General features: G+C 36.3%; 2 protein-coding genes across 6 annotated transcripts; both read left to right on the top strand.

The window, feature by feature from the left end:
• Nucleotides 1-147: 147 nt before the first annotated feature.
• LOC116305166 (uncharacterized) lies at nt 148-1,411 on the top strand. The gene is given in 5 exon segments (XM_031715022.2): nt 148-153; nt 373-450; nt 1,087-1,236; nt 1,239-1,302; nt 1,305-1,411. Coding segments are annotated over 5 exon segments (405 nt in total).
• Nucleotides 1,272-27,368, top strand: LOC116305153 (uncharacterized). 5 transcript variants are annotated; one of them, XM_031714996.2, is made up of 28 exons: nt 1,272-1,403; nt 3,825-3,960; nt 4,890-4,968; nt 7,562-7,643; nt 8,253-8,746; nt 13,799-14,126; nt 14,906-15,141; nt 16,674-16,891; nt 17,205-17,336; nt 17,976-18,194; nt 18,543-18,629; nt 19,532-19,642; nt 20,260-20,300; nt 20,390-20,517; nt 20,964-21,044; nt 21,254-21,306; nt 21,643-21,750; nt 22,025-22,291; nt 22,844-22,942; nt 23,251-23,361; nt 23,740-23,835; nt 24,152-24,233; nt 24,671-24,786; nt 25,256-25,349; nt 25,443-25,531; nt 25,837-25,935; nt 26,127-26,276; nt 26,450-27,368. In XM_031714996.2, the coding sequence occupies exons 5-28, from the start codon at nt 8,281-8,283 to the stop codon at nt 26,648-26,650; spliced, it is 3,612 nt and encodes a 1,203-aa protein (XP_031570856.1). In that variant the 5' UTR covers nt 1,272-1,403; nt 3,825-3,960; nt 4,890-4,968; nt 7,562-7,643; nt 8,253-8,280; the 3' UTR covers nt 26,651-27,368. The 5 variants fall into 5 exon arrangements, with proteins under 5 accessions (XP_031570856.1, XP_031570857.1, XP_031570860.1 ...); XM_031714997.2 differs by lacking the exon at nt 4,890-4,968; XM_031714998.2 differs by lacking the exons at nt 1,272-1,403; nt 3,825-3,960; nt 4,890-4,968 and adding exons at nt 6,880-7,083; nt 7,204-7,318.
• The last annotated feature ends 37 nt before the right edge of the window (nt 27,369-27,405 follow it).

Below are 27,405 nucleotides of genomic sequence, written 5' to 3' on the forward strand. Positions count from 1 at the left end.
GAACCATGATGAAGGCTAATGACCCCTGATGAAGGTGATGAAGCCTGATGACGGCTTATGAATGTTTTTGAGCCCTTTTGAAGGTTTTTGAACCCTGATGAAGGGTAATAAACCCTGTTGATGGCTAATGAAGACTAATGAGCCCTGATGAGGGTATAAACCCGCGAGGAAGGCAAATGAGGGCTAATGAAGGCTAATGAAGACTAACGAAATCAAGAATATATGGATGCGTAAATATTGGACATTATAGTTACTATACTATATTACAAGACATGAGGTGGAGCTCGGACTTTTTCATTAAAATGCCAGTAACTTCTCACAGCCACAACGGAGAGTTTTGTACTCAAGGATGTGAAAGGCTAGAGGAAATAGTTAGACATTACACATTATGAACTATCTCAGCATATGCCACGGTATTCTAGTAAAGACTTGAATGAAAATGAGATAGAGGTTTGTATCTTTAAGCACAACCATTCATTTTGACGAATCATTTATAAATAATTCCTTGCTTATATTATCTATTAGAAATCTTTTTACCTATTTTCATCTAATTATAAACTTAAGTTTGTAGTGTTGTTGCTGTTATTACTGTTGCTCTAGTTGTTGTTTGTTGTTGCTGTTGTTGTTGCAGGGCTCAATAGCCTGTTGGTATTGCTGTTGTTATTGCTGCTGCTTATGTTGTTGTTGCTACTGTGATTGCTGCTGCTGTTGCTGCTGTTGTTGCTGCTGTTGCTATTGCTGCTGTTGTTGCTGTTGTTGTTGCTGTTGCTGTTATTGCTGCTGTTGTTGCTGTTGTTGTTGTTGCTGTTGTTGTTGTTGCTGTTGTTGTTGTTGCTGTTGTTGTTATTGCTGCTGTTGTTATTGCTGTTGTTATTGCTGCTGTTGTTGCTGCTGCTGTTGTTGCTGCTGTTGCTATTGCTGTTATTGCTGCTGTTGTTGCTGTTGTTGTTATTGCTGTTGTTGTTATTGCTGTTACTGTAATGTTTTGTTGCTGCTGTTGTTGCCGTTATATTTGCTATTGTTGCTTACGGTAATTGCAGTTGTTGTTGTTGTTAAAGAATTAAGAGCAAATATTTATTGGACTAGGTAGATGGAATGCAGATACATTACTCAGAGGAGGAATATTGTAAAGCAGAGGACAAGTGCGGGTAAACAGAAGCAACGACGATGAAGTATTATGACGAGCAGTATGAAATGTTAAGAGAAATTCAACCAGAGGTTATTGGTCAATTTGATTATTGGTCATTTTGATCAGCCTTTATAGAATAGGATTTGAATTGACTGATAGAGTTTGGAAAAAGATTAAGAGAATATAAAGTATGGTGTTTCATATGGTGCACTGTTTGAAGTGAGTACCACTGACAGACCTGGAAACCCTTACCCTCGGCAAGATTATAATGAAGGTTTGTAAATATATTATGCCATGAAAATAATAGCAAGTTTATGAATAAAATCTTAATAGTCAAATCCAAATAGCGGTGTATCATCAATGCTGCATTCTGATTGGATGAACTACTACTAGCTAGGCTATAAGTTATAGTTTACTCCTAAGTTTACTAGTAGTTAATTGAAAACTAAAATTGTTTGCAATATTTGACCAACTAGTTGAATTTGACTAAAAAAAACAGTCCTTTTGCTCTCATGGCCTATAAGTCAATAGCATGACGAGCTACACGGCTTAGTTACCGGCGTGAAGCAGCACTTTCAAAGTGCTCGTCTCAGATTTCATTTCTATTCATTGCATAGGGAATACTTGCATAATGCATGTCATCGTACGGATTAACACAGCATGAGCACATAGCATGCCACTATCAATGGACGGCACATTACATCACTGAAACAATATTTACGTCGTTATAAGATATCATGTAACTCTATTGTGGCGCTTTATTTGAAAGGGTCACTGAGAACGTTTCGATGAACTATTGACCAAGATCAAAGGATGTCAGGTTTTTCTTACACATTATCACTGCCTATCTAACCCTTTTGCTGTTATTTTATGTATGTGATGTGCGTTTATTGTCTTTGTATTAGATCTGTAGGCAGCATTTATGCTTAGGTACTCATATACCTGTATAATTTGCATGCTTACTTAGGTCACTGTCCGTGTTATGTATTAGATCTGTAGGCAGCATTTATGCTTAGGTACTCGCATACCTGTATAATTTGCATGCTTACTTAGATCACTGTGTTTTATGATAGATCTGTAGGCAGCATTTATACTTAGGTACTCATATACCTGTATAATTTGCATGCTTACTTAGATCACTGTGTTTTGTAATAGATCTGTAGGCAGCATTTATACTTAGGTACTCGTCATACCTGTATAATTTGCATGCTCACTTAGATCACTGTGTTTTGTGATAGATCTGTAGGCACATTTATACTTAGGTACTCGTATACCTGTATAATGTGTATGCTTACTTAGATCACTGTGTTTTGTGATAGATGTGACTCTGTTTCTGTTTTGTACATAATACGTCTGTTCTTAGCTTGTGTTGTTCTATTGGGAGCGGGTTAAAGGTATATATTTTCATAAATGTTTATTTCAATCGAATTGTTTCATTGGCATTTTTAATGCTACAGGTAATAAGTGATTATATGACAAGTATGTTATGTTTTGGGTGTCTTATTGGGACTTTCATAGCCGAGCGACATGGTTTATAACTCTAAATAGATCGAGTGTAGGCATATTTACAGATGCTTGATGTTTTTGCCTGGCATTCGTCATCTTGACATCACGGAAATCGGATTAACTATTATCTGTAGCAACCAAGACTACATGCTGTTTACCGTAAAATGGGCTCTCCAGCTCGTCATGTCATTTGGGCTTTGGGCTGCTATTGACTCGTAGCCCATTTGGGCTTGAGGACTGATCTCTAAATATTTTTCAGTTCTTCAGGCATCCTTCAGTAGGGCATATTACAGGAAGCCTAGAGTATATATTTTGTTAAAAGCAAATTTCTCCAAAGCAGTGAATTAAAAAATTCAATGATCTAATAATGAAATGGGTAACAATATAAAATATTTCTAGTCAATTTGTTTTTTTCTCTTATTTTTTGTTTGTATCCTTACAAATATAATGTTTTTTATGTTTTTCATCAGCTTTAAAAACACTTTTAATAGGTTTGGTATGGGTTACCTGTGGTAACCACAGGAAGACCAAATTTTACTCTTAGAATCCACAGGAAACCCACACAAAAAATAATCCCCCCTACCCCCCAAAAAATCTATTTGTAGGTTTAAAAGGCTAATGAAGCAATGGTTACAATATCAGATAACAGTCATCACCCAGGAGGGGAAGCTTGGGGTTATAAACACCTTGCACGATATCTACAAAGCTTTGATGTTCTTGATATTTTTTACCTGGAATCATGCATGGATGAGTCTGGAAATGTTGTACCAGGAAAAACAGTGGTCAGAAAGATGGAAAATTGTTGGAAAATAAATTCTGAAGGAATTTTTGTTAGATGGATGGTATTCTGAAAATTCTATATGGATCACCTTGGAATATTGTATATATTGAAATTTAAGAAGATATAACTAGCTAAAAACTAGTGTGAAATTTGAAATTTATTTAATCTTTAGATGACACCATATTTATTCGATAGTCAAGTTTGTACAAGGATTAATACAAGGGTCAAGAACTGATTGAAGCAGTCATTAACATGGATAGAATGAGCTTTACTTATATACCCTTTTTGCAATTTTTTTTCTTCTATTATTTGTTTGCAAATAAAGTTATTTTTGTTTGCAAATAAAGTTATTATAAATAAATAAACAAACAAACAAATAAATAAATAAATATCTATGTTATATACCAGGGTGGAACCACTTCCTATCCTGCTCTACCATCCAAGAAGATTGGTTCAGTTAACAAAACTACACATGTAACTGGGAGTCACACCTATTGAGATTCTGAGACTTCTTTATTTGAGGGTCAGAGATAGCAGGCATTTGGTAAGTTATACTCCCACATAGGGAAGTAGTGCAGTATATATAAAAGGTTGATTCATTTGATTGCTTTTCCTTTTTTCCCTTTCTCACATTCTCTCCCTTCCATTCATTTCCTTTCCTCTCCTCTCGTTTGTTTCCTCTTTTCTGCTCTGCTCTATAATACCAAATGCAAAAAGAAACACAGTTACCTTTAGTATTTAAATCATGTATCATATTTGACCAAAAAGATTATTATATTACTTTCTTTGAACCTTGATATTATTAGTTCAAAAGCATGCCGGCCTCTTCTCTCACATGGTGCGTCAAATAGTCGGTATTCCTTGATATTGCTGTGCGTAAAGCCTGTGTACACAATGCAAAATACCCCCCAAGTTGTTTCGAGCTGATGCGCGTATTTTAACTTCATAACAACTAGCCATTGAACTCGAGAACTCTGGGATCCGTTTAATGAGGGACTATAACATGAACTGCATACTATTTTATAAAATGACACGATCGCCTTCGGTCCCAACTCTTGAAAAAGATTAATTCTTTCTTACTGTCGTACGTGACTCTTGCTTTTCCTCTACTTAATTTATCACATAATTGGTAGAATAAACAATTATTACAAAGGAACTTTTCAGCTCACGAAAGGTTTTGTTTTTGAGGCAACAGAGAAAAAAAAGGAAGTATTTGAGTCCGTTGTCGTGAGAACACGGCAGGTTTCCCTAATCTATTTGTATTCTCATAAAGTTAGGTTAAAAAACGCTGTATTGTTGCTAGCATTAAAGAAAATGAGAAAACCTCAGTCGGGGTTTTATCGATATAGGTATTGAAACTTGGTGTTCAAAAAGTGCTAAAGACACAGGAAGTTGATCCTTTGTCACTTTTAAAACCTGACAAACTTGCTTGAAAACAAGACGCTTACAGACATCTAATTTTCGATGTTTCAGTTTACCTATTAGCAAGTTTACTTCAAGCTACAAGATGAGCGCTCAAAGTAAGAGAAATAGGTGATACAAAATAAGTCCGGTAAGTTTGCAGTAATAGCGCGACAAAATCTATAAGTGCTCACTGAACTAAACACGTCTTTTTTTTAATGTATTCAAGTCCTTATTTTGGAAAAAGAACTGGGAAAGAATAAATAAAAATGGCCAAAAAAAATAGGAGCTTTATTTGGTGTTTCTTATTTTTGCTATTTTGTCTTTTCTTAGGTTTTTTAAAAACCCTTAAATTTTTTGTAGTACTGAGATTAGAAAACATGCATTCAAAAAGTGTTTGTATTTATAAATAAGAATTTTCTCAAAGAATTCAAATCATTTCGCTATTTTTTTGTCTTTACTTATGTCCTTCCATTCGCGAGAGAATGGAAACTGAATTTACGCACTTTTTATTCTGTTGCCGGCATCACGCAACTTGGTGGTTATATAACATATTGGTTTCAAGGATCCATTGAAGTCTGGATTAATAATTATGGTTAGAAGTTGAATTTTCTATTGCGTATATGCATGTATGCGGTTAAATTCAGCCGCAAAGCGATCTTCGTCGATGTACTTTCGCTTTTGGAAAAATCTTTTCTTGGAGTGAGAAAGTGTTTGGAAGGTTCGAGCCGAGTAGCCGAGTTCAAACCGTTTAACACATCAATTTAATACATTGTCTCCTTGACAGTCCATTAACAAGGATTATTTGTCGAAAAACTGCTTTAATTGCTTAAATAACTTGTCCTAAACATAGAGGCGGGACAACCATGAAAGTGGGCACTTTGCTCTTTGTGGAAAGCGAAGTAGTTAGCAGCTTCACACATGACTTCATTCCAACATCCAATACTCCTAGGTTTTATCTTACATCTAGCTACCTCAAGAAGTATACATTTTGAAACCAATTTAGATGATAATGCTGTTTTTGTTGTGATATTTCGAATTACCAAGGTGTTGATCCTTATTTTCTGAGCTTGATCAATGCTTTTGTCTCGTATATTGAGGCATAGATAAGATAAGACTAGGTCTGTTAAGGCAGTACCACTTGACTTTCACTAACTGAAGGCAGACAACCTTTTTAGTGATGCTATTTGACTTTTCGGCCCTGCACTCGGCTGAATAAACAATAAAAGTAAACTATCTTATCGCACGCTCACTTCAAATGCTTCAACTTGATGACAACCTTCACTACTGTCGGAAATTATAATATTTAAGTAATTTAATGCGTATGAGTGCATCCAATAAATAGGCACATTCTTGGCACAAATACTGCAAAAAAAAAAAAAAAACAACTCAAAACTGAATACCACTATATGCTCTGTTCTTCCTCATGGAATTCAATTTATAGTTTTCCCTTTGGACTTGCACTTTTTCTTAATAAATTAGAGCATTTATTCTCAATGGAATGACAAAAAAAAGTGGTTTCTGAACTTTTTTTCAGAAGCTAAATGTAACCTTCCAAAAACGGAGCTGTCCTAGATCGTCTAAATCCTGCTCGTTATTTAAATTGACATCTGAAAATTCCATTAGGATAAACTGTCAAGATTTATTAACATCATTTCCTAATCACATCATTTCCCAATCACTGTTTACTTGTGGACTAAGGTCATGTCGTCCGCATCCTTACACCCAGATTTTGTTCCGCCAACTCTATTCCATGTCTTTAATCCCAAACTTCATTTGCGTTAACTTAGTTAAGATCTGTCATTTTTACCGCTGATTGACGCGATCGAGGTCAAAACGTTCAAAATTCTTGACTCGCGGAGTTGAAGATAAAAGTTCTTGATCTGCTTGAGGTTCTTGATCGATCTTTCATGGTATGTCCACAGTTTGAAAGTCTACTTGAGCTGGTTTTGCATAATGTTGCCGGATCTTTGGTAATTTTTTTTGTTGACTTAAAGAGGTCTGGATGAAAGAGCAAATATTGACACGTAGGTTGCTATATATTTAGTATTTTAGGATAGAAAAGCTTGAAGGTGATACTGGCCCATTTATTTGCCACAAGGGGATGTTATTGCTGTTTTGACCATATAATCACTGGAAGCATGTTTGTAGTAAAAGGTGTTTGGAAGTTGAATTGAACTCTCGTGCCATTACACGTCTGCTGCAACACGTCGAAAACTAAAGCTAATGACAACCATAGTTAACTATGTGACAACTTAAAATACTAGTAAGTTAACTTGACTTAAATTCGGCAATTATGTTTATCAGTAATCTTTTCGACATGCATTTGTGTGTTCTAAATGGCTCTGTGTCAGGTTCATGCTAGTCTCTTTGCTTTAAAAACTAGGCCCGGCCAAGATAACTAAAAGAGGTACTGATGCAAGGCCATCTAAACAGCTGGAGTCTGCAATCTAGAATATATTAAATCTTTAAGTATAGATTGTCTGGAGAGAGAAAATGAGGTAAAATTACGGTTCCTGGCTTTCTTGCACAGTCGTTGAATTGCCGGCCACTTTGTCTTGCCGGCTGCTTGGAAAATCAATAAAAAGCCTTTCATCAATGCATTGGACTGTGAATCCCTTGTGACTTGGGAATAATAGCGGTGTTCTTAACGTAAACCTTCATGGTATCCAAGGAACAATACACCGAATGTATGCATGCATTCTAATTGAAATTTTATTTTGTCTCTCGATTTTATTCATTAGTGATCAACAACTTCGTCAAAGCACCAAATAAAGCTCGCTTGCCGACTAACATGGACTCCAAACAAAGCTATTCTTCTAAATGGTGAGTTTCCAAACATATTGCACAGGTGATTTAGTGTTTTTTTGCGTGAATTTAAGTGATGACTCACAGAGCTTGAAACTTTCTAATTGCCTGGATATCGAAACCAATATAGCACATCTAAATCAATGGCAAATGATTTTTACTAAACGTCAAGCACAAGCTAACTGGTGATTATAATAACAGCAAAGGTAGTGATAATAGTAATCTTGTTGCGACTTAAGTGCCTGTAACTTAAATATTTTTGATGCTATCCTGAAAGACTTTAGTCTTCAGTCCTTATTTCTTCGTTCTGGCGCATTAAAGCGCTTCAAACCCAGATTTTGAATATCGTCAGTTAATTCTGATGACATTTGTTTTTACTGGAGACAGAGTTATAAATTCTTCGGGGTTTTATTGCTCAAGATTTTGAAGATAGTGACCTAAATGCTTTTTCCGACGATAGACAGACAACTTCAAAGTAATGACGAATCGTAATCGTACTTCGCAGCGAGGATAAAATGATCAGAAATAATAATATTTGTGATATGACTCTGTTTGCTTAATAAATTATTTCTAGTTAGTAACCTGTTAGCTCATTAAAAAATCATCTTTTCTTGGAAAACTTTTTAGATAGCAGGGGTTTAAGAAGCGACTGGGAATGATGGATTTGCCTGTTGATCGCGGAAGAATGTCTGAACGGGCCCAAACAGGTCGTTCTCCTCCTCCAAGACGACGAAGGACGAGAGAATATATCCCTAGCTCTCATTCCAAGCCAAGGCAGTCTAGTTCTGATCTGAATAGCTTGGATTCACGGACAATTGACAAAGTACTCGATGTATTCGATCAAAATATGAATGCTCTGCAACAAATGGAACAGAAGCCAACACGATCGCATGGTGAGGCAACTCGAGGAAGATCTTTTGAAAATGGCTCACAACTCGGCGAACGATTCCATATACTCAAAGCTGAGAATAAAATACTAAGAGAAAGGCTTCAAAATGCTCTTCAACGCGAAATGAAGGCTTTGAAGACTTTTAAAAGGCTGGCAAAGGAAAACAGACAACTGAAGTTGAATATGAGAAAATATGAGAGGACGTTGCTGGGATTGTACGAGGATGAAACAGGTAAGATATGTGAGTACTTCCTGTTTTCTCTGATTTATAACAGAATTGAAATGAAGTTTTAAGTTTAAATGCAGGTTTGGGGTAAATATATTTTATAATTTATTCTATTTATGCCAAAATAAACTAAAATCGATATTCTTAGCTGAACGCCACGTCTGCTGCACAGGTTAATTGATTAAAGGGAATTGGAATAGATTTCTACTCGCCTTCCATCTGTTTTAGGAAGAAAGCCTATCATGCGATAGAAACAAAAACTATAAAAATAAGAATCCATTTTTAATCAAATGCAAACTGGCTCGCCTTTAATATATTTAATAATTGATTATCTGTTCAGTGTCACGAAATCCTATATTTCGTACGACATTTTAATCCCAAGCAATTTGAAAAGATTAAAGCGTTTTTATTCTAGATTCTCGGTTAGTTTTTGTATTACACCTTTTGAAATGGACTCAAAAAACCACGTTAATTGATATGTATATATAATATGTATATATATATTTAATCTAATGTCTCTAAAGATTAATTTAAAAAAATAAGCAAAGACTATCACCCAATTTACTTGACTATGGAAAATACCGATATTCGTTTCATTCAGTAACCAACATCATCAACATATCGTTAGTACATACATTTATCATTGTAAATGACAGATTTTAAAGCTAAAATTATTTCAATTGGATTTCGTCCATGTGAACGTCCGCCTTTTCCTCAATTATTTTTGGTTTATCTTTTGTCTTGCTCCAGGCTTACACAACTTGCTATTAAAGGGCCACTTGGACGAAAATCGTTCCAAATTTAAAACTCTTTCATTCGAGCTGGAACTTTGCTGAAATAATCTTGAATACATTAAGAACCACCCACTGGAATATCTTTCTAATATTCGAAAGGAAAGGGCCAAAATTTTACGATTTATTTTCGTCCGCCATTAATTTCTTTGACTCACAGAATTCGGCTCAAGAGGACTGGCACGAGTACTTATGACGTCATTTACTCAACCCAAACCAAAACATTGGTGGGTAATGTATGTGCCATGTTCGTAAAACTCGGTTTATTTGGTTTATTCAGAAAATATATAATGTTTCATTCGGTTTCCTAACTACTATATGACCAAACAATGTCTAGGCGCTGAAATTTTTTACTTTCAATAATACTGTCGATCATAATTCGAAAATTTCAATACATCTCGGCACGCCAAGAATCACAACAAAGTAGGACGCATGGACGAGATTCTAGCGGTTCCATCGCGCGAAGTGACTGAGATATTCGGGATTTATTCGAATCATTTTAAGGATAACAACTTTTCAAGGTATATTTACATACAAGGGCAAAGAGCAACCCCACAATTTGGGTCCGCGAGACATCCGACACAATGAAAGAAAAATCTACGAGCTGAGTGACAGACGCCACTGTCGCGCGAGTAATAAATAAGAAACCTTTGACATGTTCTTTTACAAAGATAATATTAGATAATCGTATGTTTGTACCTATTCAATGCATAATAAACATTTTGAAGCAAATAATAACCGTCCTGTAGTAAATCAGCTAGGAGAATTACGAGCTCACATTCTAAATTATTCGGCACATAGATCTAAGTATATTGTCACAAATCTTTATATCACAACGCAGAATTCATAACATCAATCACTATTAGATTACATTGAAACTTCAAATTTAAAATCTTTATATCATGGACAGTATGTAGCAAATACAAATAATGAAATGAACGTAAGGAATTTTTATGAAAACCTCTTCCCAAGCAATTCTTCTTCTTCTAGTTCGGCTTCATCTTCATACATTATAACTTATGGTTCTAACTCTTCAGGATTGACAAAGCGAGCGTCCAAAGGAGTTTCCATTATATTTGAAGAGGTATCAAAGGTTTAAAAAAAGTCTGTTTAGAGATTCTTTTCACGATAACGCGTTTAAAACATCAAATAAACTTCAGGTGATTTAACAAGAAATGTATGGTCAAAACGACGCTAACATGACGGTGTTGAGTAAATGACGTCACAGCGTAAAACTGCTGTACATAATGACTCGTTGGCCGTGACACAAAGAAATTAATGGCGGACGAAAATAAATCGTAAAATTTTGGCCCTTTCCTTTCGAATATTAGAAAGATATTCCAGTGGGTGGTTCTTAATGTATTCAAGATTATTTCAGCAAAGTTCCAGCTCGAATGAAAGAGTTTTAATTTTGGAACGATTTTCGTCCAAGTGGCCCTTTAAAACAACGATAAATATCTCTTTTTCTTCCAATTCTTTTGTTTCGTGTTGCTATATTATATTACTTCATTGGTGTTAGCTCCAACGATTCGACAATATCCTCAACATAAAATTTTTATTGGCAATGATTACAAATTTATAAAAGAAAATGCCTCTTACTCGTTATACTTTTATTAATTGCCTAAAATAAAACAAAGTTAGTATAGAAAATGAATAAATATAAGCTAGGAGAATTCCTTTCAGCTTTAGAAAAACACACTCTTGCCTCGGGGTACATTAGAACTGTCATGACTATAACTTAAAGAATAAAGATGTGCTTGTACTTTTGACTTCAAGTCAAATGAAAATACGTTATTTACTCAGCTTTCAAAAGCATTTCTTTAGGAAAATCTTTCGGAAATTCTTAAATTGAGGTACGAACTATCGGTCACGTAACTAAGTTACTCTGATTGGTCGAACCAAGTGTTCGTGTTTTTAGCTTCGTTGAACCTACCAAATTTCAATTCATGATATCAATTAAGCTCGACGTTTTGGACTTTTTTCCTCTCGTTTCTTCAAAGAAAACATTCTATACTCAATTTGACCCCAAAGTTCTCATCAAAATTCGCTTTTTTTCTTCAAAAGTTTTCCCACGCGGACCGAGAAAGTTGACGGGATGTGCGTAGATTTATCCGATCACGTGACCGGTACGTGCGCCATCAGTTAATCCTAATATATTCCAGGGCATTTGTAGAGTAAAAAAAATCAAGATTTGAGCAATTCGAGGTCAGGATATTTGATGTCGATGGTTATCGTGTTGAAAAGTCTAAGCTGAATTTCAAGGGTGCTTGACTTTGAGCTAAACGATTTTCCCGCCATTTTTTGATGCAAGCATTGATGCCTCCCAAGGCTCGTATGAGGAGTAAAAGTTGTGACTCGTTTGGTTTGGCGGTCATTCCACAGAAACTTCGCGCAGGGAAGGTTGTTTATGTTTGTGGAACGTTGGACAAGGTTTCCTGGTGGAAGAGAAGTTTGAGAGAAAATTTGAACGAGATTGAAGGTAAAGAGAGAAGCATAGTTAATAGAATTGTCGCGAAGAACTGAACATGACGAAAAACTTAGTCATCTGTAATTAAAGCCTTGGAATTATTTTGGAAAAAATATTTTTTGACGCACTAAAGATGATCCAAAAATGTAGCTTTGTTCACTTTGGATTTTTTTATTAGTTCAGGTATTTAGAAATTCTATTCTTCTGCCGCAGAAAAAAATATTACAACGAAAATGACTCCTTTTTCAACCCTTTCGATGTAGTTCATGTTGCTAACGAAACAATCAGAATCCCTGCAGATCAATCTTAAAAATTAAAAGTATTTTAATCCCAAGCCGTAACCACAGACATTCGTGACTTTATCATTAAGCTCAAAGAATTTTTTTTGTAAGAATTGCGTACAAGAACAAAGATTTCTTAAAAATGAGAATCTTTATCGCGAACAGATGTTGAGCACTGTAATGGATTCCAAAAAAATTGTGATTTAACTTGCTAGAGCCGAAATTATTGTCATAGACTGTGCTATCTTCAAATACATCTGATTTTAGGTAAACAATTATCTTTAGTAATGGTTCCTTGATGCGGTTTGTTTAAAACAAAGTGTTTACTGTGATTCCGGTCATATATTGGGCAAAACCAACTTAATTCCTACGCATACAAACCCATTTGGTCCGCTATCACGTTTACCGCATTTACTATGAAATTTTTCTTCAAAGAAGTTACCTTTCTTTGGCTGTAAACAAAGCCAAACGTTTACAGAAACTTTTCACGTTTACGTTATTAAACCACCAATGCTTTTGTCTTCGTTTTTAGCGTTTCAAATAAATACTTAAGTTTTCCAGCTTTTCGATTCGAAGCTGAAAACAAGTTCGAACAGAAATTCTCACACTTTCTCCGCATTTTGTTTTGTTAACAATTCAAAGTACTTCAATTGTTTTTACAAAGTTTATCGTCAGTGAACAGATTGATGTTAAGTAGAATTTAATGAAGTGCAATTGTGTTATGATAAACTTTATCGAGGCCTTAATTGTTGCAAATTTTACCACAAGGTTGCGATCAAAATGGAATCAATATTTCCCCCCGAAAAACGTGGCTCCCAAATTTTCAAAAAATAATTAGGATAATATTGTAATCTTGGCGACAATCTTGGCTACGTTCTAGTACTATCTCACCGCTCTAAACTTTGCAAAGAAATGACGTGTTGTATTTGTTGACTTTTATCAACATCACTTCGAATGCAATAAATTAAGGATTAACATCGAACCTTCCTGAATACAACAAGTCAATCAAATCATTATACCTCAGACATAAACACCGCCCAAACAATTACTCTGTCCTGCACTGACCTATTTCACTTCTATTGACTCCATACATCATCCTTTTAATATAAGTTTTCATTGAGCATGCGCAGTTGGCTTGCCCGTTCGTAATCTACAAAATTTAGTCTTTGTACAAAATACTTTGTCTCTATATACTAGGATTGTTTTTTACTTTTTAGGAATAGCAGAGGTTACTTTGTTTAGAAAATACGAGTTCTAGAAGTGAAGTTAGAAAACTTTTTTAGAATACTAGTACACATTTGTATTCAGTTTTTTTTTTTTTTTGTAGAGCGAAGTTTTGCGAACGATTGTAAGTTCTCCAAGTGAATGGGAATTTATTGCAAGCAACTTTCTACTGAAAAATCAAAATTATTTTTTCTAAGTTGAATATACAAAGCATATTACCATTGGGCGATTGAGTTTGAATAACTTCGATTCTTAATCGTTTTAATGGTAGTTTGTTATGATTTTTTATTGGTAGATTCCGACCCCAACGAGGAGTTATCACGAGAGAATGAGCTTCAAGCTTACACCAGTCGCTTGGCAGTGCCTCCCGCTAAGAGCAAGCGCTCCAACTCGGCCGATAGCGACAGCTCTTATCTAAACACCGACGAAGATAAACGTTCTACTTCGATGCGAATTACTAGAAGCGCTTCCACCTCAATGGAGCAATTGAACCGGAATGTTTCCGCGAAGCAAGATAAAGCGACTTCGACACATGACTTGGAGTGGAGAAGAGAAGGTAGCAGGAAAACTAACAAGGAACACGAAGTTATCTCTAGTGATGTACCCAAGGTAGAGGACTTCAGGTAAGCCTAAACAGTTCAATTTTCTTTCTCTCTCTCACGCTCATTGCGATATACTTTATATTCTCTTTTCCCCTGATTCTTGAACTTAAGTTTAAATCAGAGGACTCCTCTGAGTTTAAATATAATTTTACAGGCTTAGAACAAAATAATGTTCAAAAGACAACTTTTTAAAGGTTGCGTTGTAGCTCTGGTTCATTCACGTGACTTGTTCTACAGAATCTTTCTAAAAGCATTTCACATTTTCTCTTTTCATTTTTTTTCTATGAAGCTTAAATATCCTTAATTTTTAGTTTCGATTTTCGTGAGAATTTTTTGTATTCGAATAAGGAGGAAATGATTGGTGTTGAGTTAACCTCCCCAACTGAAAGTCTTTCATTTTGTAACATACGTGGTTCAGCGTACGAAAACGTGCTTAATTTCCCACCTAAAATCATTGAAAACAAGCTTCTTTTCCTTTAGCATTTTAAAGTGTTTTCTGTAATTTTAAATTTTGGTTTTCTACAAGTATTGTATCTGGTCAGTGATTGAAGTGGACCTCACACATGGCGGCCATATCGGAATCATATTAACTATGATATTTCTTTAAAAAACATTTAAAATTTATCAGATAAAAACAGACCATTCAATACGATTCTGCTACAATCTATTGTTGCACCTTTAACAGATATTTCTACCATGGAAATTGGCAATCTTATCTGATCATCTACTCCTCAGGGATAAACAAAGGTTTTTAAAAATCTATCTTTAACATCAGTTTAAAAAACTACGTTTTTCTTTAGGTGGCGAAAAAATTCCAAAGATTCGACTTCATCGATCGACAACGAAAGCAATCTAACGGACTCTACTAAAGTGAGACTTCTTCATCGTCAACTCGTTGATTTACAAACTCAATCGCTGACGGAAAGACGAAAGTATAGCGATGTAAGGAGGTATTGGGGAGATTCCACGTCTTTACATAGCTCACTAGAAGTAAACCCAACTCTACACAGAACTTTGAGCTCACCGAGCGTCCTAGGTAACTATCAATATCATGTATTTTATCTGTGTTTATGTTTGAAAAAGTGTTTTTTTATGCATTGGTTTTGTTTTTGTACACTTGGTTTAGTGAAATTTTTTTAGTGAAAATTTATTCTTCAGTGAAAAATCGAACTTGAAGAATGACGTAGTAGCCGCCATCTTGGTTTACTTCGGCGATGAATATTTCTTTTCTTTTCTTTCTTTTGTTATTTTAACCAACATGGCAGCATTTTTATTCACTTGAGATAAATTGCAATCCCGGCCTGCAATTTCTCGATCTTATAACCGTCACGCTGATAGATTTCGAAGATATTTTTTATTAAAATATTCCTTTTGTCGTATGAACCAACATGGCTGCCATGACTTTGTAATTCCATTCTCTTATAATTTCATCGCAAATCAATTGTGCTATAAGGAAAACCAAAAAGAACAATACAATACATACTTGTGTTAACAACCCTAAAGAAAGCTTTTTCAGTGAGTTAAAAAAATAACACGGGAAAAAATGTGTTGTATCAACTAAAATGGCGGCCATGTTTTTGTTATTTCATTGTCTTATAATTCATCGTAAACTAACCATGCCATAAAGAAAACCAAAGCAATTTAGCATGACGACCCCAAAGAAAGCTTATTTAGTAAGTAAGAAAATCACTGGCAACAGAGATTTGAATGGCTCTCATGGTGGTAAAAGTAATCTTTTGTAGAGGTGAACAATGTGCATTCTATTAACTGAACGTGTTTGGGCCTGTAAAGAAAATGGCTTTAGAAATTGCTAGAATAACACGCTTGTTTTCTTTACGCATTCCATGCAAAAGATAGAGGTTATAACCCCACTCACAGGTCATTCCCTTGAGTGTTATATCTTACGTTTACCATAAAGTTTTTATGAACGAGATTTAAACAAATGAATAATACTCAAGGGAATGATACGTGGTCTGAAATGGAAAACTGACTAGGTCTATTACAATGCTTCCCGCAATGAATTTGCGAAATCGTACAGTTTGGCTTCGTGATAAAATAGAGTCAAAGGGTTTTGGTAGACGTCAATCAAAGCGTTTCCATGGCATTGTCGGAAGACACAAAGTTTTTAAGAGCACGCTCCTATAGAAGGTCATGGAAAAGCCTTGATTGGCCACTCCGTCACAATGGCAAAATTTGTCATTTGGAAAGCACTGTAAGATAATTTAAACTTGAGACGTAAGGGCATGAGATCTTTTTTCGCGTCATGGTATTGTTTTTTAAGGAGCTCACATTATTGTCATACTACAGGAGTTCTTATATTCTATTATGCGAACAAGCATGAATGATTCAAATATTTGAGAGGCCATATTAATGTCAACTGTGTGAACATTCAGTACATTGACACTCAAATGACTTTCTTTTCATCACCAACCAATCAAAAGCCCCAAAGCGTAGGATATCCAATCATATTGATGGAACACGAAAGTCGTTCGAATGTCACGGCACTATTCTCCACCCTAACTTTTATACGCAAAGATATCTCCTAAGAGTGCCTTTCTTTGTGGACAGACACTAACGAAGAGACACCCAGTAGTAATCCATGGAGACGTGTGTCTGACGGTGCTGTTGCAAGAAGCCCTCCCGACATACCCCACGGTATACGACACTCGTTCCACGAGGATGAACTCGAAACAGTCCCTGAAATCACCGTATCTGTTGATGGTTACCATGGCGATGATGTTGACAGCCAGGGCAGTTGTGAGCTCGATTCTCCTCCATCCACACAGGTATGAACCCTCTGTCTTCAAAAGCACTTTCTCTCTCTCTCTTTAAATTCGTTTGATGGTATACGTGTGTGGTTTATGTGACCGTGAGGGAGATTGAGAATAAGTGAGGAATTAATGAAAAAGCAGAAAGTCATGCCTCTTGCCCAGTCTTCCTCATATTTTTTTTACAGCAGGGAACCCATAAAAACTTTTAAAAATTAAAAAAAGAAAGTTTAAAAAATTGGACTTCAGCAACCTGAACCAACAAATGGATTTTATATGTGATAATTTTACAGGAACAGGAATACTGATTATGATTGTATTTGTTTTCCAGGATGACAACCATTCTACAAGCCATTCCCCCATGCTTTCCTACTCGAATGATGAAGAGGATGTATCCCAGACATCACCACGTTCATCGCCACCTCTCTTGACCATTGAGCTACCTGCTGAATCTCTAAATGAGGTACATCATCATCATGTATCATCATTATGTATCATCATCATCATCAAAATGTATCATCATCGTGTATCATCATCATGTATCATCATCATGTATCATCATCATGTATCATCGTCATGTAGCATCATCATGTATCATCATCATGTATCATCATCATGTATCATCATCATGTATCATCATCATGTATCATCGTCATGTAGCATCATCATGTATCATCATCATGTATCATCATCATGTATCATCATCATGTATCATCATCATGTATCATCATCATGTATCATCATGTATCATCATCAGGTATCATCATCGTGTATCATCATCATTATCATGTATCATGTATCATCATCATGTATCATCATCATGTATCATCATCATGTATTATCATCATGTATCATCATCATGTATCATCATCATGTATCATCATCATGTGTCATCATCATGTATTATCATCATGTATCATCATCATGTATCATCATCATGTATCATCATCATGTATCACCATCATGTATCAACATCATGTATCAACATCATAATTATTACCATCTTTTTCATCATGCCATAATCTCCACATCACCTTATTAACACCACACCGCCATCACTCTAACTACAAGCTACAATAACGACCATCACTATTTTTTTCAGATAGAGAAACCCTCTTCTACAACTCACCCTTCCATTCACCGTGGTTTCCGTAGGCCTCCACTTGGCCACACTGTCTCGCTACCAGCTGCTTCTTTCGAGCATTACGTATCAGTCTTCCAAGGGGTTAACGGCTCACGATCCGACGCTGAAGAGACCATCGAGGAAGAGGACGAGGAAGACTTGGATGAAGATGAAATCCCGGCTGCAGCGCTTCACCGAGTAAGTGTGTTGTATATTGTAACAAACAATCCGCGTGATTTCCATTTAAAACAGTTTTGAACTTCTCTTGACGCAAGAAGCAGTAGTGCTTCTGTACCCGTTGCGCAAGCTCTGGCTTGTACCCAATGTACTTTGCAAGGCGCAGTTAGTGTATGATAATGTTATCATGAAGGTAGACGTCATGGTATAATCCCTTTTTATTTTCACATTGAGTATTTTGTGTCTATTAGACATGCAATGGTTTGTGCGCAGTGTATTTCATGAGGCACAGTTAGCGTATGATATCGTTAGGCTATGTTGTCGTAAAGGTAAACTCGTTAAGGTATAAATCTCTTTCGATATCCACAGCGAGACCGACGGACATCTGTCGATGACGACGAAATCTACGTCAAAAAGAATCGCGACAAACGACAAAAGAAAACATCTGTTTCACTGGTACGTAGTTGGTGAAATAACCAGTAGGGATTGCGCAATGGCTGTAATGTTAGACTAAGTACCCGTGATTATGTCTTCTATGTAGTCTTGTATTACGAGGGAAGCACTAATAACCAGTGGCTAATAACCAGTAGGGATTGCGCAATGGCTGTAATGTTAGACTAAGTACCCGTGATTATGTCTTCTATGTAGTCTTGTATTACGAGGGAAGCACTAATAACCAGTGGCTAATAACCAGTAGGGATTGCGCAATGGCTGTAATGTTAGACTAAGTACCCGTGATTATGTCTTCTATGTAGTCTTGTATTACGAGGGAAGCACTAATAACCAGTGGCTAATAACCAGTAGGGATTGCGCAATGGCTGTAACGTTAGACTAAGTACCCGTGATAATGTCTGTTGTGTAGTCTTGTATTACGAGGGAAGCACTAATAACCAGTGGCTAATAACCAGTAGGAATTGCGCAATGGCTGTAATGTTAGACTAATCTCCCGTGATAATGTATTCTGTGTAGTCTTGTATTACGAGGGAAGCACTTAATAACCAGCAGCTAACCAACCTGTAGCCCTCGCTCTATTTTCAAATTGGAAATTAAAAATAGATTTTGTGGAGGGAGAAAAACCGGAGAACCCGGAAAAAAACCCTCGAAGCACAGGAGAGAACCAATAAGCAAGTTTGATAACATATAATGGAGATTCAGGAGACCTAACTCTATACCACAGCGGTGAGAGGCAGCCGCAAGTTTCAGCTACTTGCTGACGCGCAACGTTTAAAATCATGAACGACAAGAAAAAACAGGATATTTTATGAGAGTAGTGCTTAATTTTGTGTCAAGAAAAGGGAGCGCGCAGAATCCATTTTTTTGTCAAACTAATAGTGAAATTTCAAAATGTTGATTCGTAGCGATTTGACGGGGACGTGCCTCGTGAGCATGCAGAACATCTCGCAGCAGACATTGCGGCCTACCTCGAGTACAGAAAACAATGTCCGCAAGAGAGCAACCATACCGATTCGGTAAGTACAAGAAGCATAAGTTTTTACATCTGTTTGCAGTAACATCCATCTTGCGCGATGTACCTTTTTCAAAGATAAAGATAATGGCCTTTTTTCGTGTTTTGGCTCACACCTTCCGTCAAAGTTACTACGGTCTGAGTTCGGTCTGAGTTCGGTCTGAGTTCGCAAGAATATGAAACGCGCATCTAAAGGAGGTCGATCTACGGTGCTTCTTTTACCCTCTCTTTACTAAACCGTTTCGTTCTATGCATTTGAATCCAAGCTACGTAGATAAAAAAGAAGTAGAAACGTGCGTGATGAGTGACTGGTAAATGATACAACGATCTCTAGCTAAGAAGGAAGCATAATTTTTTTCTATTGATGCTTGAGAAGATTCCTTTATGAAATGCGTAATATAAGTGTACATATTTAACAGCAATTTGAAATTATAGATTATCGGAGCAATAATTGTATAGGGTGCAAACCAGATATCCGTGAAATCGCACGAAAATTAAATAGCACTAGACACTTTTTAGTTGGTGCTATTTCGTACAGTTAATATTATTCCACGAATATATAGTTTGCACTCTAATGTAGTTAACAATATAGTAATTCTTCCCAATTTCTTAAATTTTCAGTCAGCGTCAAAGCCAAACGAAGAAGATGAAATAAGTATGGCGTAAGTATTTACCACAAAAGACTTCCCTGATCGAAGTTAGGTTTATTTCCAAGCCTATATTGATTTTGTTTACCAACCTGCATCTCCAGGGAATCCGCAGCCATTGCACGTGCCAGGTCACTCAGTCGAAGGCGTGGTTCCGCAGTAGTGACGTTGCCAGGGGAACGAAGTTATCAAATGGACCTCCACGTGTTTAATAAACAAGCGGATCGATTTGGTAAGAAAATTTTGAAGCTTAGGTTATGATAACTGGGGTTAGCCTTCTACATAGGTCTTGGGATCCCTGTCTCTTCTACACACCACAGGTAACCCCATCAAAGAAATAGAGAGTCCTACAGAGGAATATAAAATGCGGTTTTTGGTTCTTGAAACAAGTGCGCTGTTTTGGTGCGTGACACTACTGCTCCTCGATAAATGAATGTGTTACAGGAGTTTCACGAAGCTGTCACACCAGTCACCGTGATACCGTGACACCGTGAGTCTTGCACAGGTCGCGCTGGTCTTATAAATGCGTTTATGATACTGCGCTTGAATAAACTAGCATGACAATAAATCATAAGATTTAACCAAGGATTTTCAGTTGGTTATAGAGAAGTGCGTGTTGCGTGACTGTCACGAACTCCTTTGCGCATCAAATACTAAGCAATTCTTAATTTACTTTAGATAAGTCGTTACTTCATGAGAAATCCATGTTGCATGACAAGAGGGATTTATCAGGTTCTACGACATCACTGAATAGTATAGGTAAGTAAATGTTGACCTTTTATCGCTCTGTGGTGAACGGAGTGGTTTATAGATATTATTTCAAAAGAAACCCCTTTCCTCAGTTATTTTAATACCCTGGCCGGGAATGAAATCCGCAACCTCCAACACGACACTGCGCCTCAATATCGACTGAACCTGATATGATTTCTAGAAGTACCAAGACTAACTCTCATTCAATCCCATTATAGGTGATCCAGAAAAAAGATCTCGGTGGTCGATTCTTAAGCGCAACAAAAAAATAGTAAGTGTAGAATCAGTCTTTTGCCCAAGAAAATCTTCAAAAAACACACCTTCGAATTTTATGAAACTCTAAAACAACCTCTGGTCTGTTCTAAGTCATGGCGTGGCAAACTCCCAGATCGAATTGGAATTTAGTGTGTTAGGTTTTAACATAGTTAAGAGAAAAACCTTTGAATCAAGGGAGAGACCTAACAAACTCTTCTCACATGTTAAGCCAGCTGAGTACGGGAATAAAACCCGAGGCCCCAGAGGTGAGAAGCGAGCCATCCTTGATTCCCAAGAATGACTCTGGCAATTGTTTGATGTTCTTCGTGTTTTATTTCATTTCGAACTTTAGATTTATGGTAAAGATGCCAGACGACAGACGGAAGACTTTAAAGAAGCCTTGAGTCAGTTACGAGAGAATCCAAAAGGAGCGATAGAACACGAACTAACTGAGTATAAAGTAAGTCCATGGTAGCTACAATCCACTCTTGCGCTTTGCCATGATTTTGTCTCTCATGAGTCAGTGGGGTTAACTTACACCCTAGTCCTTTCGCAATTAATGCGCGCACTCGTCTGCTTTGCCCTGTGAAACACTGTGCACTCAATGTTTGAATTGGGACTTTTTCCTTGTAAATCGTTGCGGTTACTCTACTCTACTCTATAGTCGTGCAATTGCCCTGTAAATCAGTGCACAACGTTTGCCCAGTCTCATGACAATAAATGTTTTACTTTAGGATAGCCACTGGACACAGCTAATACCCAGTCCTCGTGGAACACCCCGCCGACCGTTATCTGAAGGATTCAGCAGTCTCTCGAGTCAAGAAACAAAACGACGTGAAGCACTGTGGGAGCTCTTTCACAGTGAAGTGGTGTACCTCATAGATCATCTATTGGTCCTAAATGAAGTATTCCTGGAACCTCTAAAACTACTTCAACACATGGGTTACTTATGTGTTGTAAATAGTTCCAAGATATTTAGTAACGTGAAAGGACTGTGTGAGGTAAGAGCTCCCTACGCTATAGACCGTTTTCTCAAGGTTGCTTGCGCATCCAAATTTATGGAACTTGACGGGCCACACGATACTTGTACAAAAGCTTTACGATCAAAATTATCATACATTTCTATTATTCAATACATTTATATTTTTCAATAAAAATCTATCAAATCGATTATTCTCATTTTTAAATATATAGAGGATATTACATGGGCGCGCGGAGATACGAAATTTATCTTCGAGTGTTGAAAAGATCTCTCACAGGTGAGCGCAGTGAACGAGTGAGAGATTTTCAACACGAGAAGATAAATTGCGTATCTCCGCGCGCCCATGTAATATTCTGTTTATTATATATTTATCCATAAAATCAACTTAATAAGCTTTTTATTATTATAAAAAGTTTTTATTTATAAACTATAGCTTAAATACACATGGTAACGATATTTTCACATGTGAAAATAACATGTTATTTTCACATGTGAAAATATCACTTTTTCGAAAAGTAGAAATATAGGTATTTTATGGATAATTATATGATAAATATTTTTTATTTTCTAGGTCAGCGCTAAATTCGCCGCCGACTTGTTGTTAGTTTTCAAAGGGGATCAGTCTAAACAGTTTGGTAACACAGCTGCTGTAGTCACGGCGTTCACAGAGGTAGGTACAGCAAAATACGAAAGAAAAGGATTGGTGATTTAGCCAGCTAAATCTAAAATAGTGACGTAGAAATGAGCCTGCAAAAATGTACCAGTGAAAAGCGCGTATCAGCAACGTTTTCTTTTTATTTGGTAGCATGAAAATCCACAATTTCAAGAGATAAAGTGACACCTCAGTTTTGTGAATTTTCTCGATTCTGACTGGCTAACATTTTTTCTTACATCAGCTGGAAGGGTTTGCAAATACAAATGCAACCTATACCAATGGTAACTCTCTTGCGTTTAATAAAGACATTCTCTCTTTCTTAGTTTGGATCCAAGCTACAACCTCAGTACCAGGAATATTGCCTGAACTACTCCAAGGTGTTGGGCTACCTGGACCACTGTAAAAAGTCTGACGATTTCCAGGAATATGTCAAGGTATTTTTTTAGAGAGGAGGAGGGGGAATTCGGACGTCTCTAAAGAAGAAGACAAGGGAAATTGTGTTTTTTTTGTTAACCTTCAAAATAATGAAAAATAGGAATGGAAAATTACCAGGTTTTAAGGGGAGGTGTTAGCTTAAGGGTAAGTAAAGGGAGGGAGTTCATTCTCTGAGATAGAGTTAAGGTTTTTAACCCGTGAAATAAAACATACTAGTCACTATGATATAATCAAATAGACACAAAAGAAAACAATGGAATTAGGGTATATTAGTATGTATTAGTCTAACATATATTGCACAGGTTTAGTGATTTCACTCTACAAATGTTCTATAATGTGTCAAATAACTATTTTATATTTGATCTCTTTTGTGTCAGTGGTGCGAAGCTGATCCTCGGTGCAACCGACTTCAACTGACAGATTTGTTAGTGGCACCTCTACAACACTTGACTAAATATCCATTACTCCTTAAGGTTAGTACATGGTTACTGCTATAAAATATGACATAGATTTCTTTATTGGTTTGAATTGCTGGGTTTCAAACAACTGATAATTAGTCTTTGAATTTCATCATCTGCTCCAAATGGTGGTCAAACAATGACTCATCACCAAGCACTGTCAGCCAGAAAGAATGCTATTGGGAACTTGCGATTTAGGTGATGAACATTCTGTACGGGATATGAAATGACATCAATTGAAACCAGCAATTATCATCAAATAATGGATTAATTAATGGAACTATTTTGATAGTTTTCTGTTGAGTGTTAATGGTATGTTGTGTTCGTGTAGAACATTCGTGAAAGAACGTCAGAAGGCGAAGATGAGCACAGCTCTTTGTCATCTGTTATCAAGTCTGTAGAACGTTCAATCAGTAAGTCACAATACACTCGTACGTTTACATGATGATGATACATGATGATACACGATGATGATGATACATAATGGATACATGATGATGATGATACATGATGATGATGATGATACATGATGATGATACATGATGATGATACATGATGATGATACATGATGATGATACATGATGATGATACATGATGATGATGATGATACATGATGATGATACATGATGACGATGATATATGATGATACATGATGATAATACTTAATACAGTAATGGTACATGATACATAATGATACATGATGATGATACATGATGATGATACATGATGATGATACATGATGATGATACATGATGATGATTCCTGATGTATTCTAATAATGACCCAGATTCTAGCAATATCAATCTGGATAATGATGATATATTAAATGACTTTATTTTTTAATCTGCAGAGGAACTAGAAGGTAAAGTAAAGTCCTTGGCAAATTTTGAAAGGTTACAAGAACTGCAGAACTGCTTAGTGTGGCCGTCAATCATTGAGCTGGACCCCAAGACCTATGTACCTGAAGTAAGGATTAAAACATAAAAGAATGAGAAATGGGAATGGGATTGGGAAATGGAAATGGGAAATAGGGGGAATGAGAAATGAGCAGTGATAAATGAGAATTAGAAATTAATAGAAATGGGAAATAAAAATGGGAAATGAGAGATCAGAAATAGGTGTGAATGAGAAAAGCAAATGATGAGCATCGAGAAAAGGGAATTAGAAATAAATAAGAATGGCAAATAGAAATTGGAATGAGTATTGAGAGATGAAAATTGGAAATGTAAATAAGCATTGAGAAATGATAATATTAGAAACAATAAATGAGAATGGGAAAAGGAAAGAAATATAATTAAAATGCAAAATGGGATTGAAAATGGAAATGAATAAATGAAAAGAAAATCTGAAATGGACATAAGAATCAAAATAATAAGTTAAAAATATTTCAAGCTTCTTGACAGATATTTGATATTTGTTCTTATGTTTATTGCAGTTTCTACGAGGTATTCTAGCCAAACAACCATGTGAAAGTCTGCTTACAAGTCCTAAACGACAGTTACTATATGAGGGTCCCCTAGTCCTGTTAGGTAAGCCAATCTGTCATTATTTAGCAACTCAGTTGAACTTCCTCTCAAAGCAACATATTAAAAGGTTTTCAATTTCAATTTTCTTTCTTCCAGAAAACACCAAACAAGATATTTACGCCTTCCTGTTTGATGATATGCTTCTTCTGACGAGATATCGTAAATACCAGCAGAAAATTAACAAGGTAAGATAACCCATTCACATTAACACGGTATATAGTCAAGCTCAGTCTCTTATTCAGTTACCTTGAGGAATGGCTTAAGGTTTGAAACATTCATTATTTTATTATTTCAATATAAAAGAAAATGGCCCGTTAGAAAAATATTCTTAGGTTAAATAGATGTCTGCTCTGGGTCTTCCTCAGAGGAAAGGGTTGATGCTATGATATTTTCATACGTCCCTCGTAGTGTAAAACAAGCTGCAGAAATAGCTAACTTACAACTTATTTTGTCTGTATTTTGAAGAGATGTTTTCCCTTTTTCTCAACAGAAACTTAGCCTTGCAGGGATGACGTCAGATAGCCCACCACCCACCCCTCCTGTGGTACGAAAGGTTACAACTACAGGACAGTATACAGTGTATAAACAGGTGAGAGTCCATGTGCAAGGGCATGTATTTATATAATGTATTGTTTGTACCCAAGGTAGACCAGAATGCTCCTTGTTCAAAATGTCCACGATGAAAGAAAGGGGTTCCAAATATTTCTCACCACTGCGATCCCAGATTTTTATCATTATAATGTACACCGTTTGATTGACTGTTTATTTACCCCTTGACAGCCGATACCATTAGATCGGTTTATAATCATTGATGCTGAAGCAACACATGCCGGCAATACCATGAAAAATACCTTCATCATCATCCACTACAGCCGCTTCAAACAGACCATCGGCTTGTATACACTCCAAGCTCCTTCGCAGAACCTTAAGGTAGGACAATATGGGATGGGTGTCTTGCATCAGTACACAGATTGATATAATTTTTAGTAGCTCAACCAGCTATCTTAGAGATGATTTTGAACATCATCAGTCACAGGTAGCCCAAAGCAAAGAGAGAAGACTATGGTGAGAATTAATTACTTCTTGTCTTTTCTTCCAAACAGGAAACCTGGACAAGTACCCTCAAGTCAGCACAAGGCAGCTGGTCAGAGGCTGTTGCATCTGAAATTGCCGCTGAAGCTCAGAAGCCACCACCCATCTCAAATCCTGAAGAAGAGACTGAGACTAGCGAAAGGATCTCTGACGAATCAGTAAGCACCAATCGAATGCTGTCATATCACAAGCCAATAGAATATCACTGTTAGTAGCCACGTGACATACTGGAGATTCTCAAGGAACCAATCATGTGATTGAACTGAGTGAATATATGTTAGGTTCATGTGACGAGAGATTGACAAGCACTTGGTCACATGATATATCCCAGTGTCAATCAAATTCGGCTTCAATCGACTACTAGATTGTCTATTTTAGGAAACAAGTGGTCTGAGTATGCTTATCATCTTTTTACAAACATAATGTGTACATAGAAGAGTTTTCTCATTGTATAAAGATAAATATTTTGTTTTATTAAAATAGGGAATTATATTCTTACATAATTCTATGAATAGAACTGAAACTACTTGTGTCCAGTGATTCAGAAAAAAATGTTTTGATTTTACAAAACCACTTTAAAAATTAAAACTCTGTGCAATCATTTTAATAACAAAACGCTTGGAGTGAAGGCATTTAACCCGTGAAATAATAAATACTAGTCAACGTGTAATAGTCAAATAGACACAAAAGAAAACAATGGAATTAGGGTCTTCTAAAGTGTATTGCTTAGTATCAATCACATGACTTTTTGGAGTTGACTGGGAGGCAAACAAGTGGTTGACTGAGGGGCAACTAGCGGTTGTTAAGTCAAAACATGTTAAAATAAGTCCTCAAACTATTGTATTTGACTATTTCTACGAAATGAAACCAGAAAACAAGAGGTCAAAACAACCTCCAAGATTCTACAAGCCATTAAAAATGCAGCTATTACCGGAAGTGACGTCTATTGATAGCGACCTATTAGTCT

Source organism: Actinia tenebrosa, unplaced genomic scaffold, assembly GCF_029948245.1.
Source record: "Actinia tenebrosa isolate PJP-AT-01 unplaced genomic scaffold, QUT_ActTen_1.0 PGA_scaffold0__85_contigs__length_37466705, whole genome shotgun sequence".
Classification (NCBI taxonomy): domain Eukaryota; kingdom Metazoa; phylum Cnidaria; class Anthozoa; order Actiniaria; family Actiniidae; genus Actinia; species Actinia tenebrosa.

What these genes read in the sequence shown, in the direction of transcription:
- LOC116305153 (XM_031714996.2), top strand. Translation starts at nt 8,281, where the DNA reads ATGATGGATTTGCCTGTTGATCGCGGAAGAATGTCTGAACGGGCCCAA. An exon ending in CTGCTGAATCTCTAAATGAG is followed by an intron (nt 17,337 to 17,975) that starts GTACATCATCAT and finishes TATTTTTTTCAG; the next exon opens with ATAGAGAAACCCTCTTCTAC. An exon ending in GGGTCCCCTAGTCCTGTTAG is followed by an intron (nt 25,350 to 25,442) that starts GTAAGCCAATCT and finishes TCTTTCTTCCAG; the next exon opens with AAAACACCAAACAAGATATT.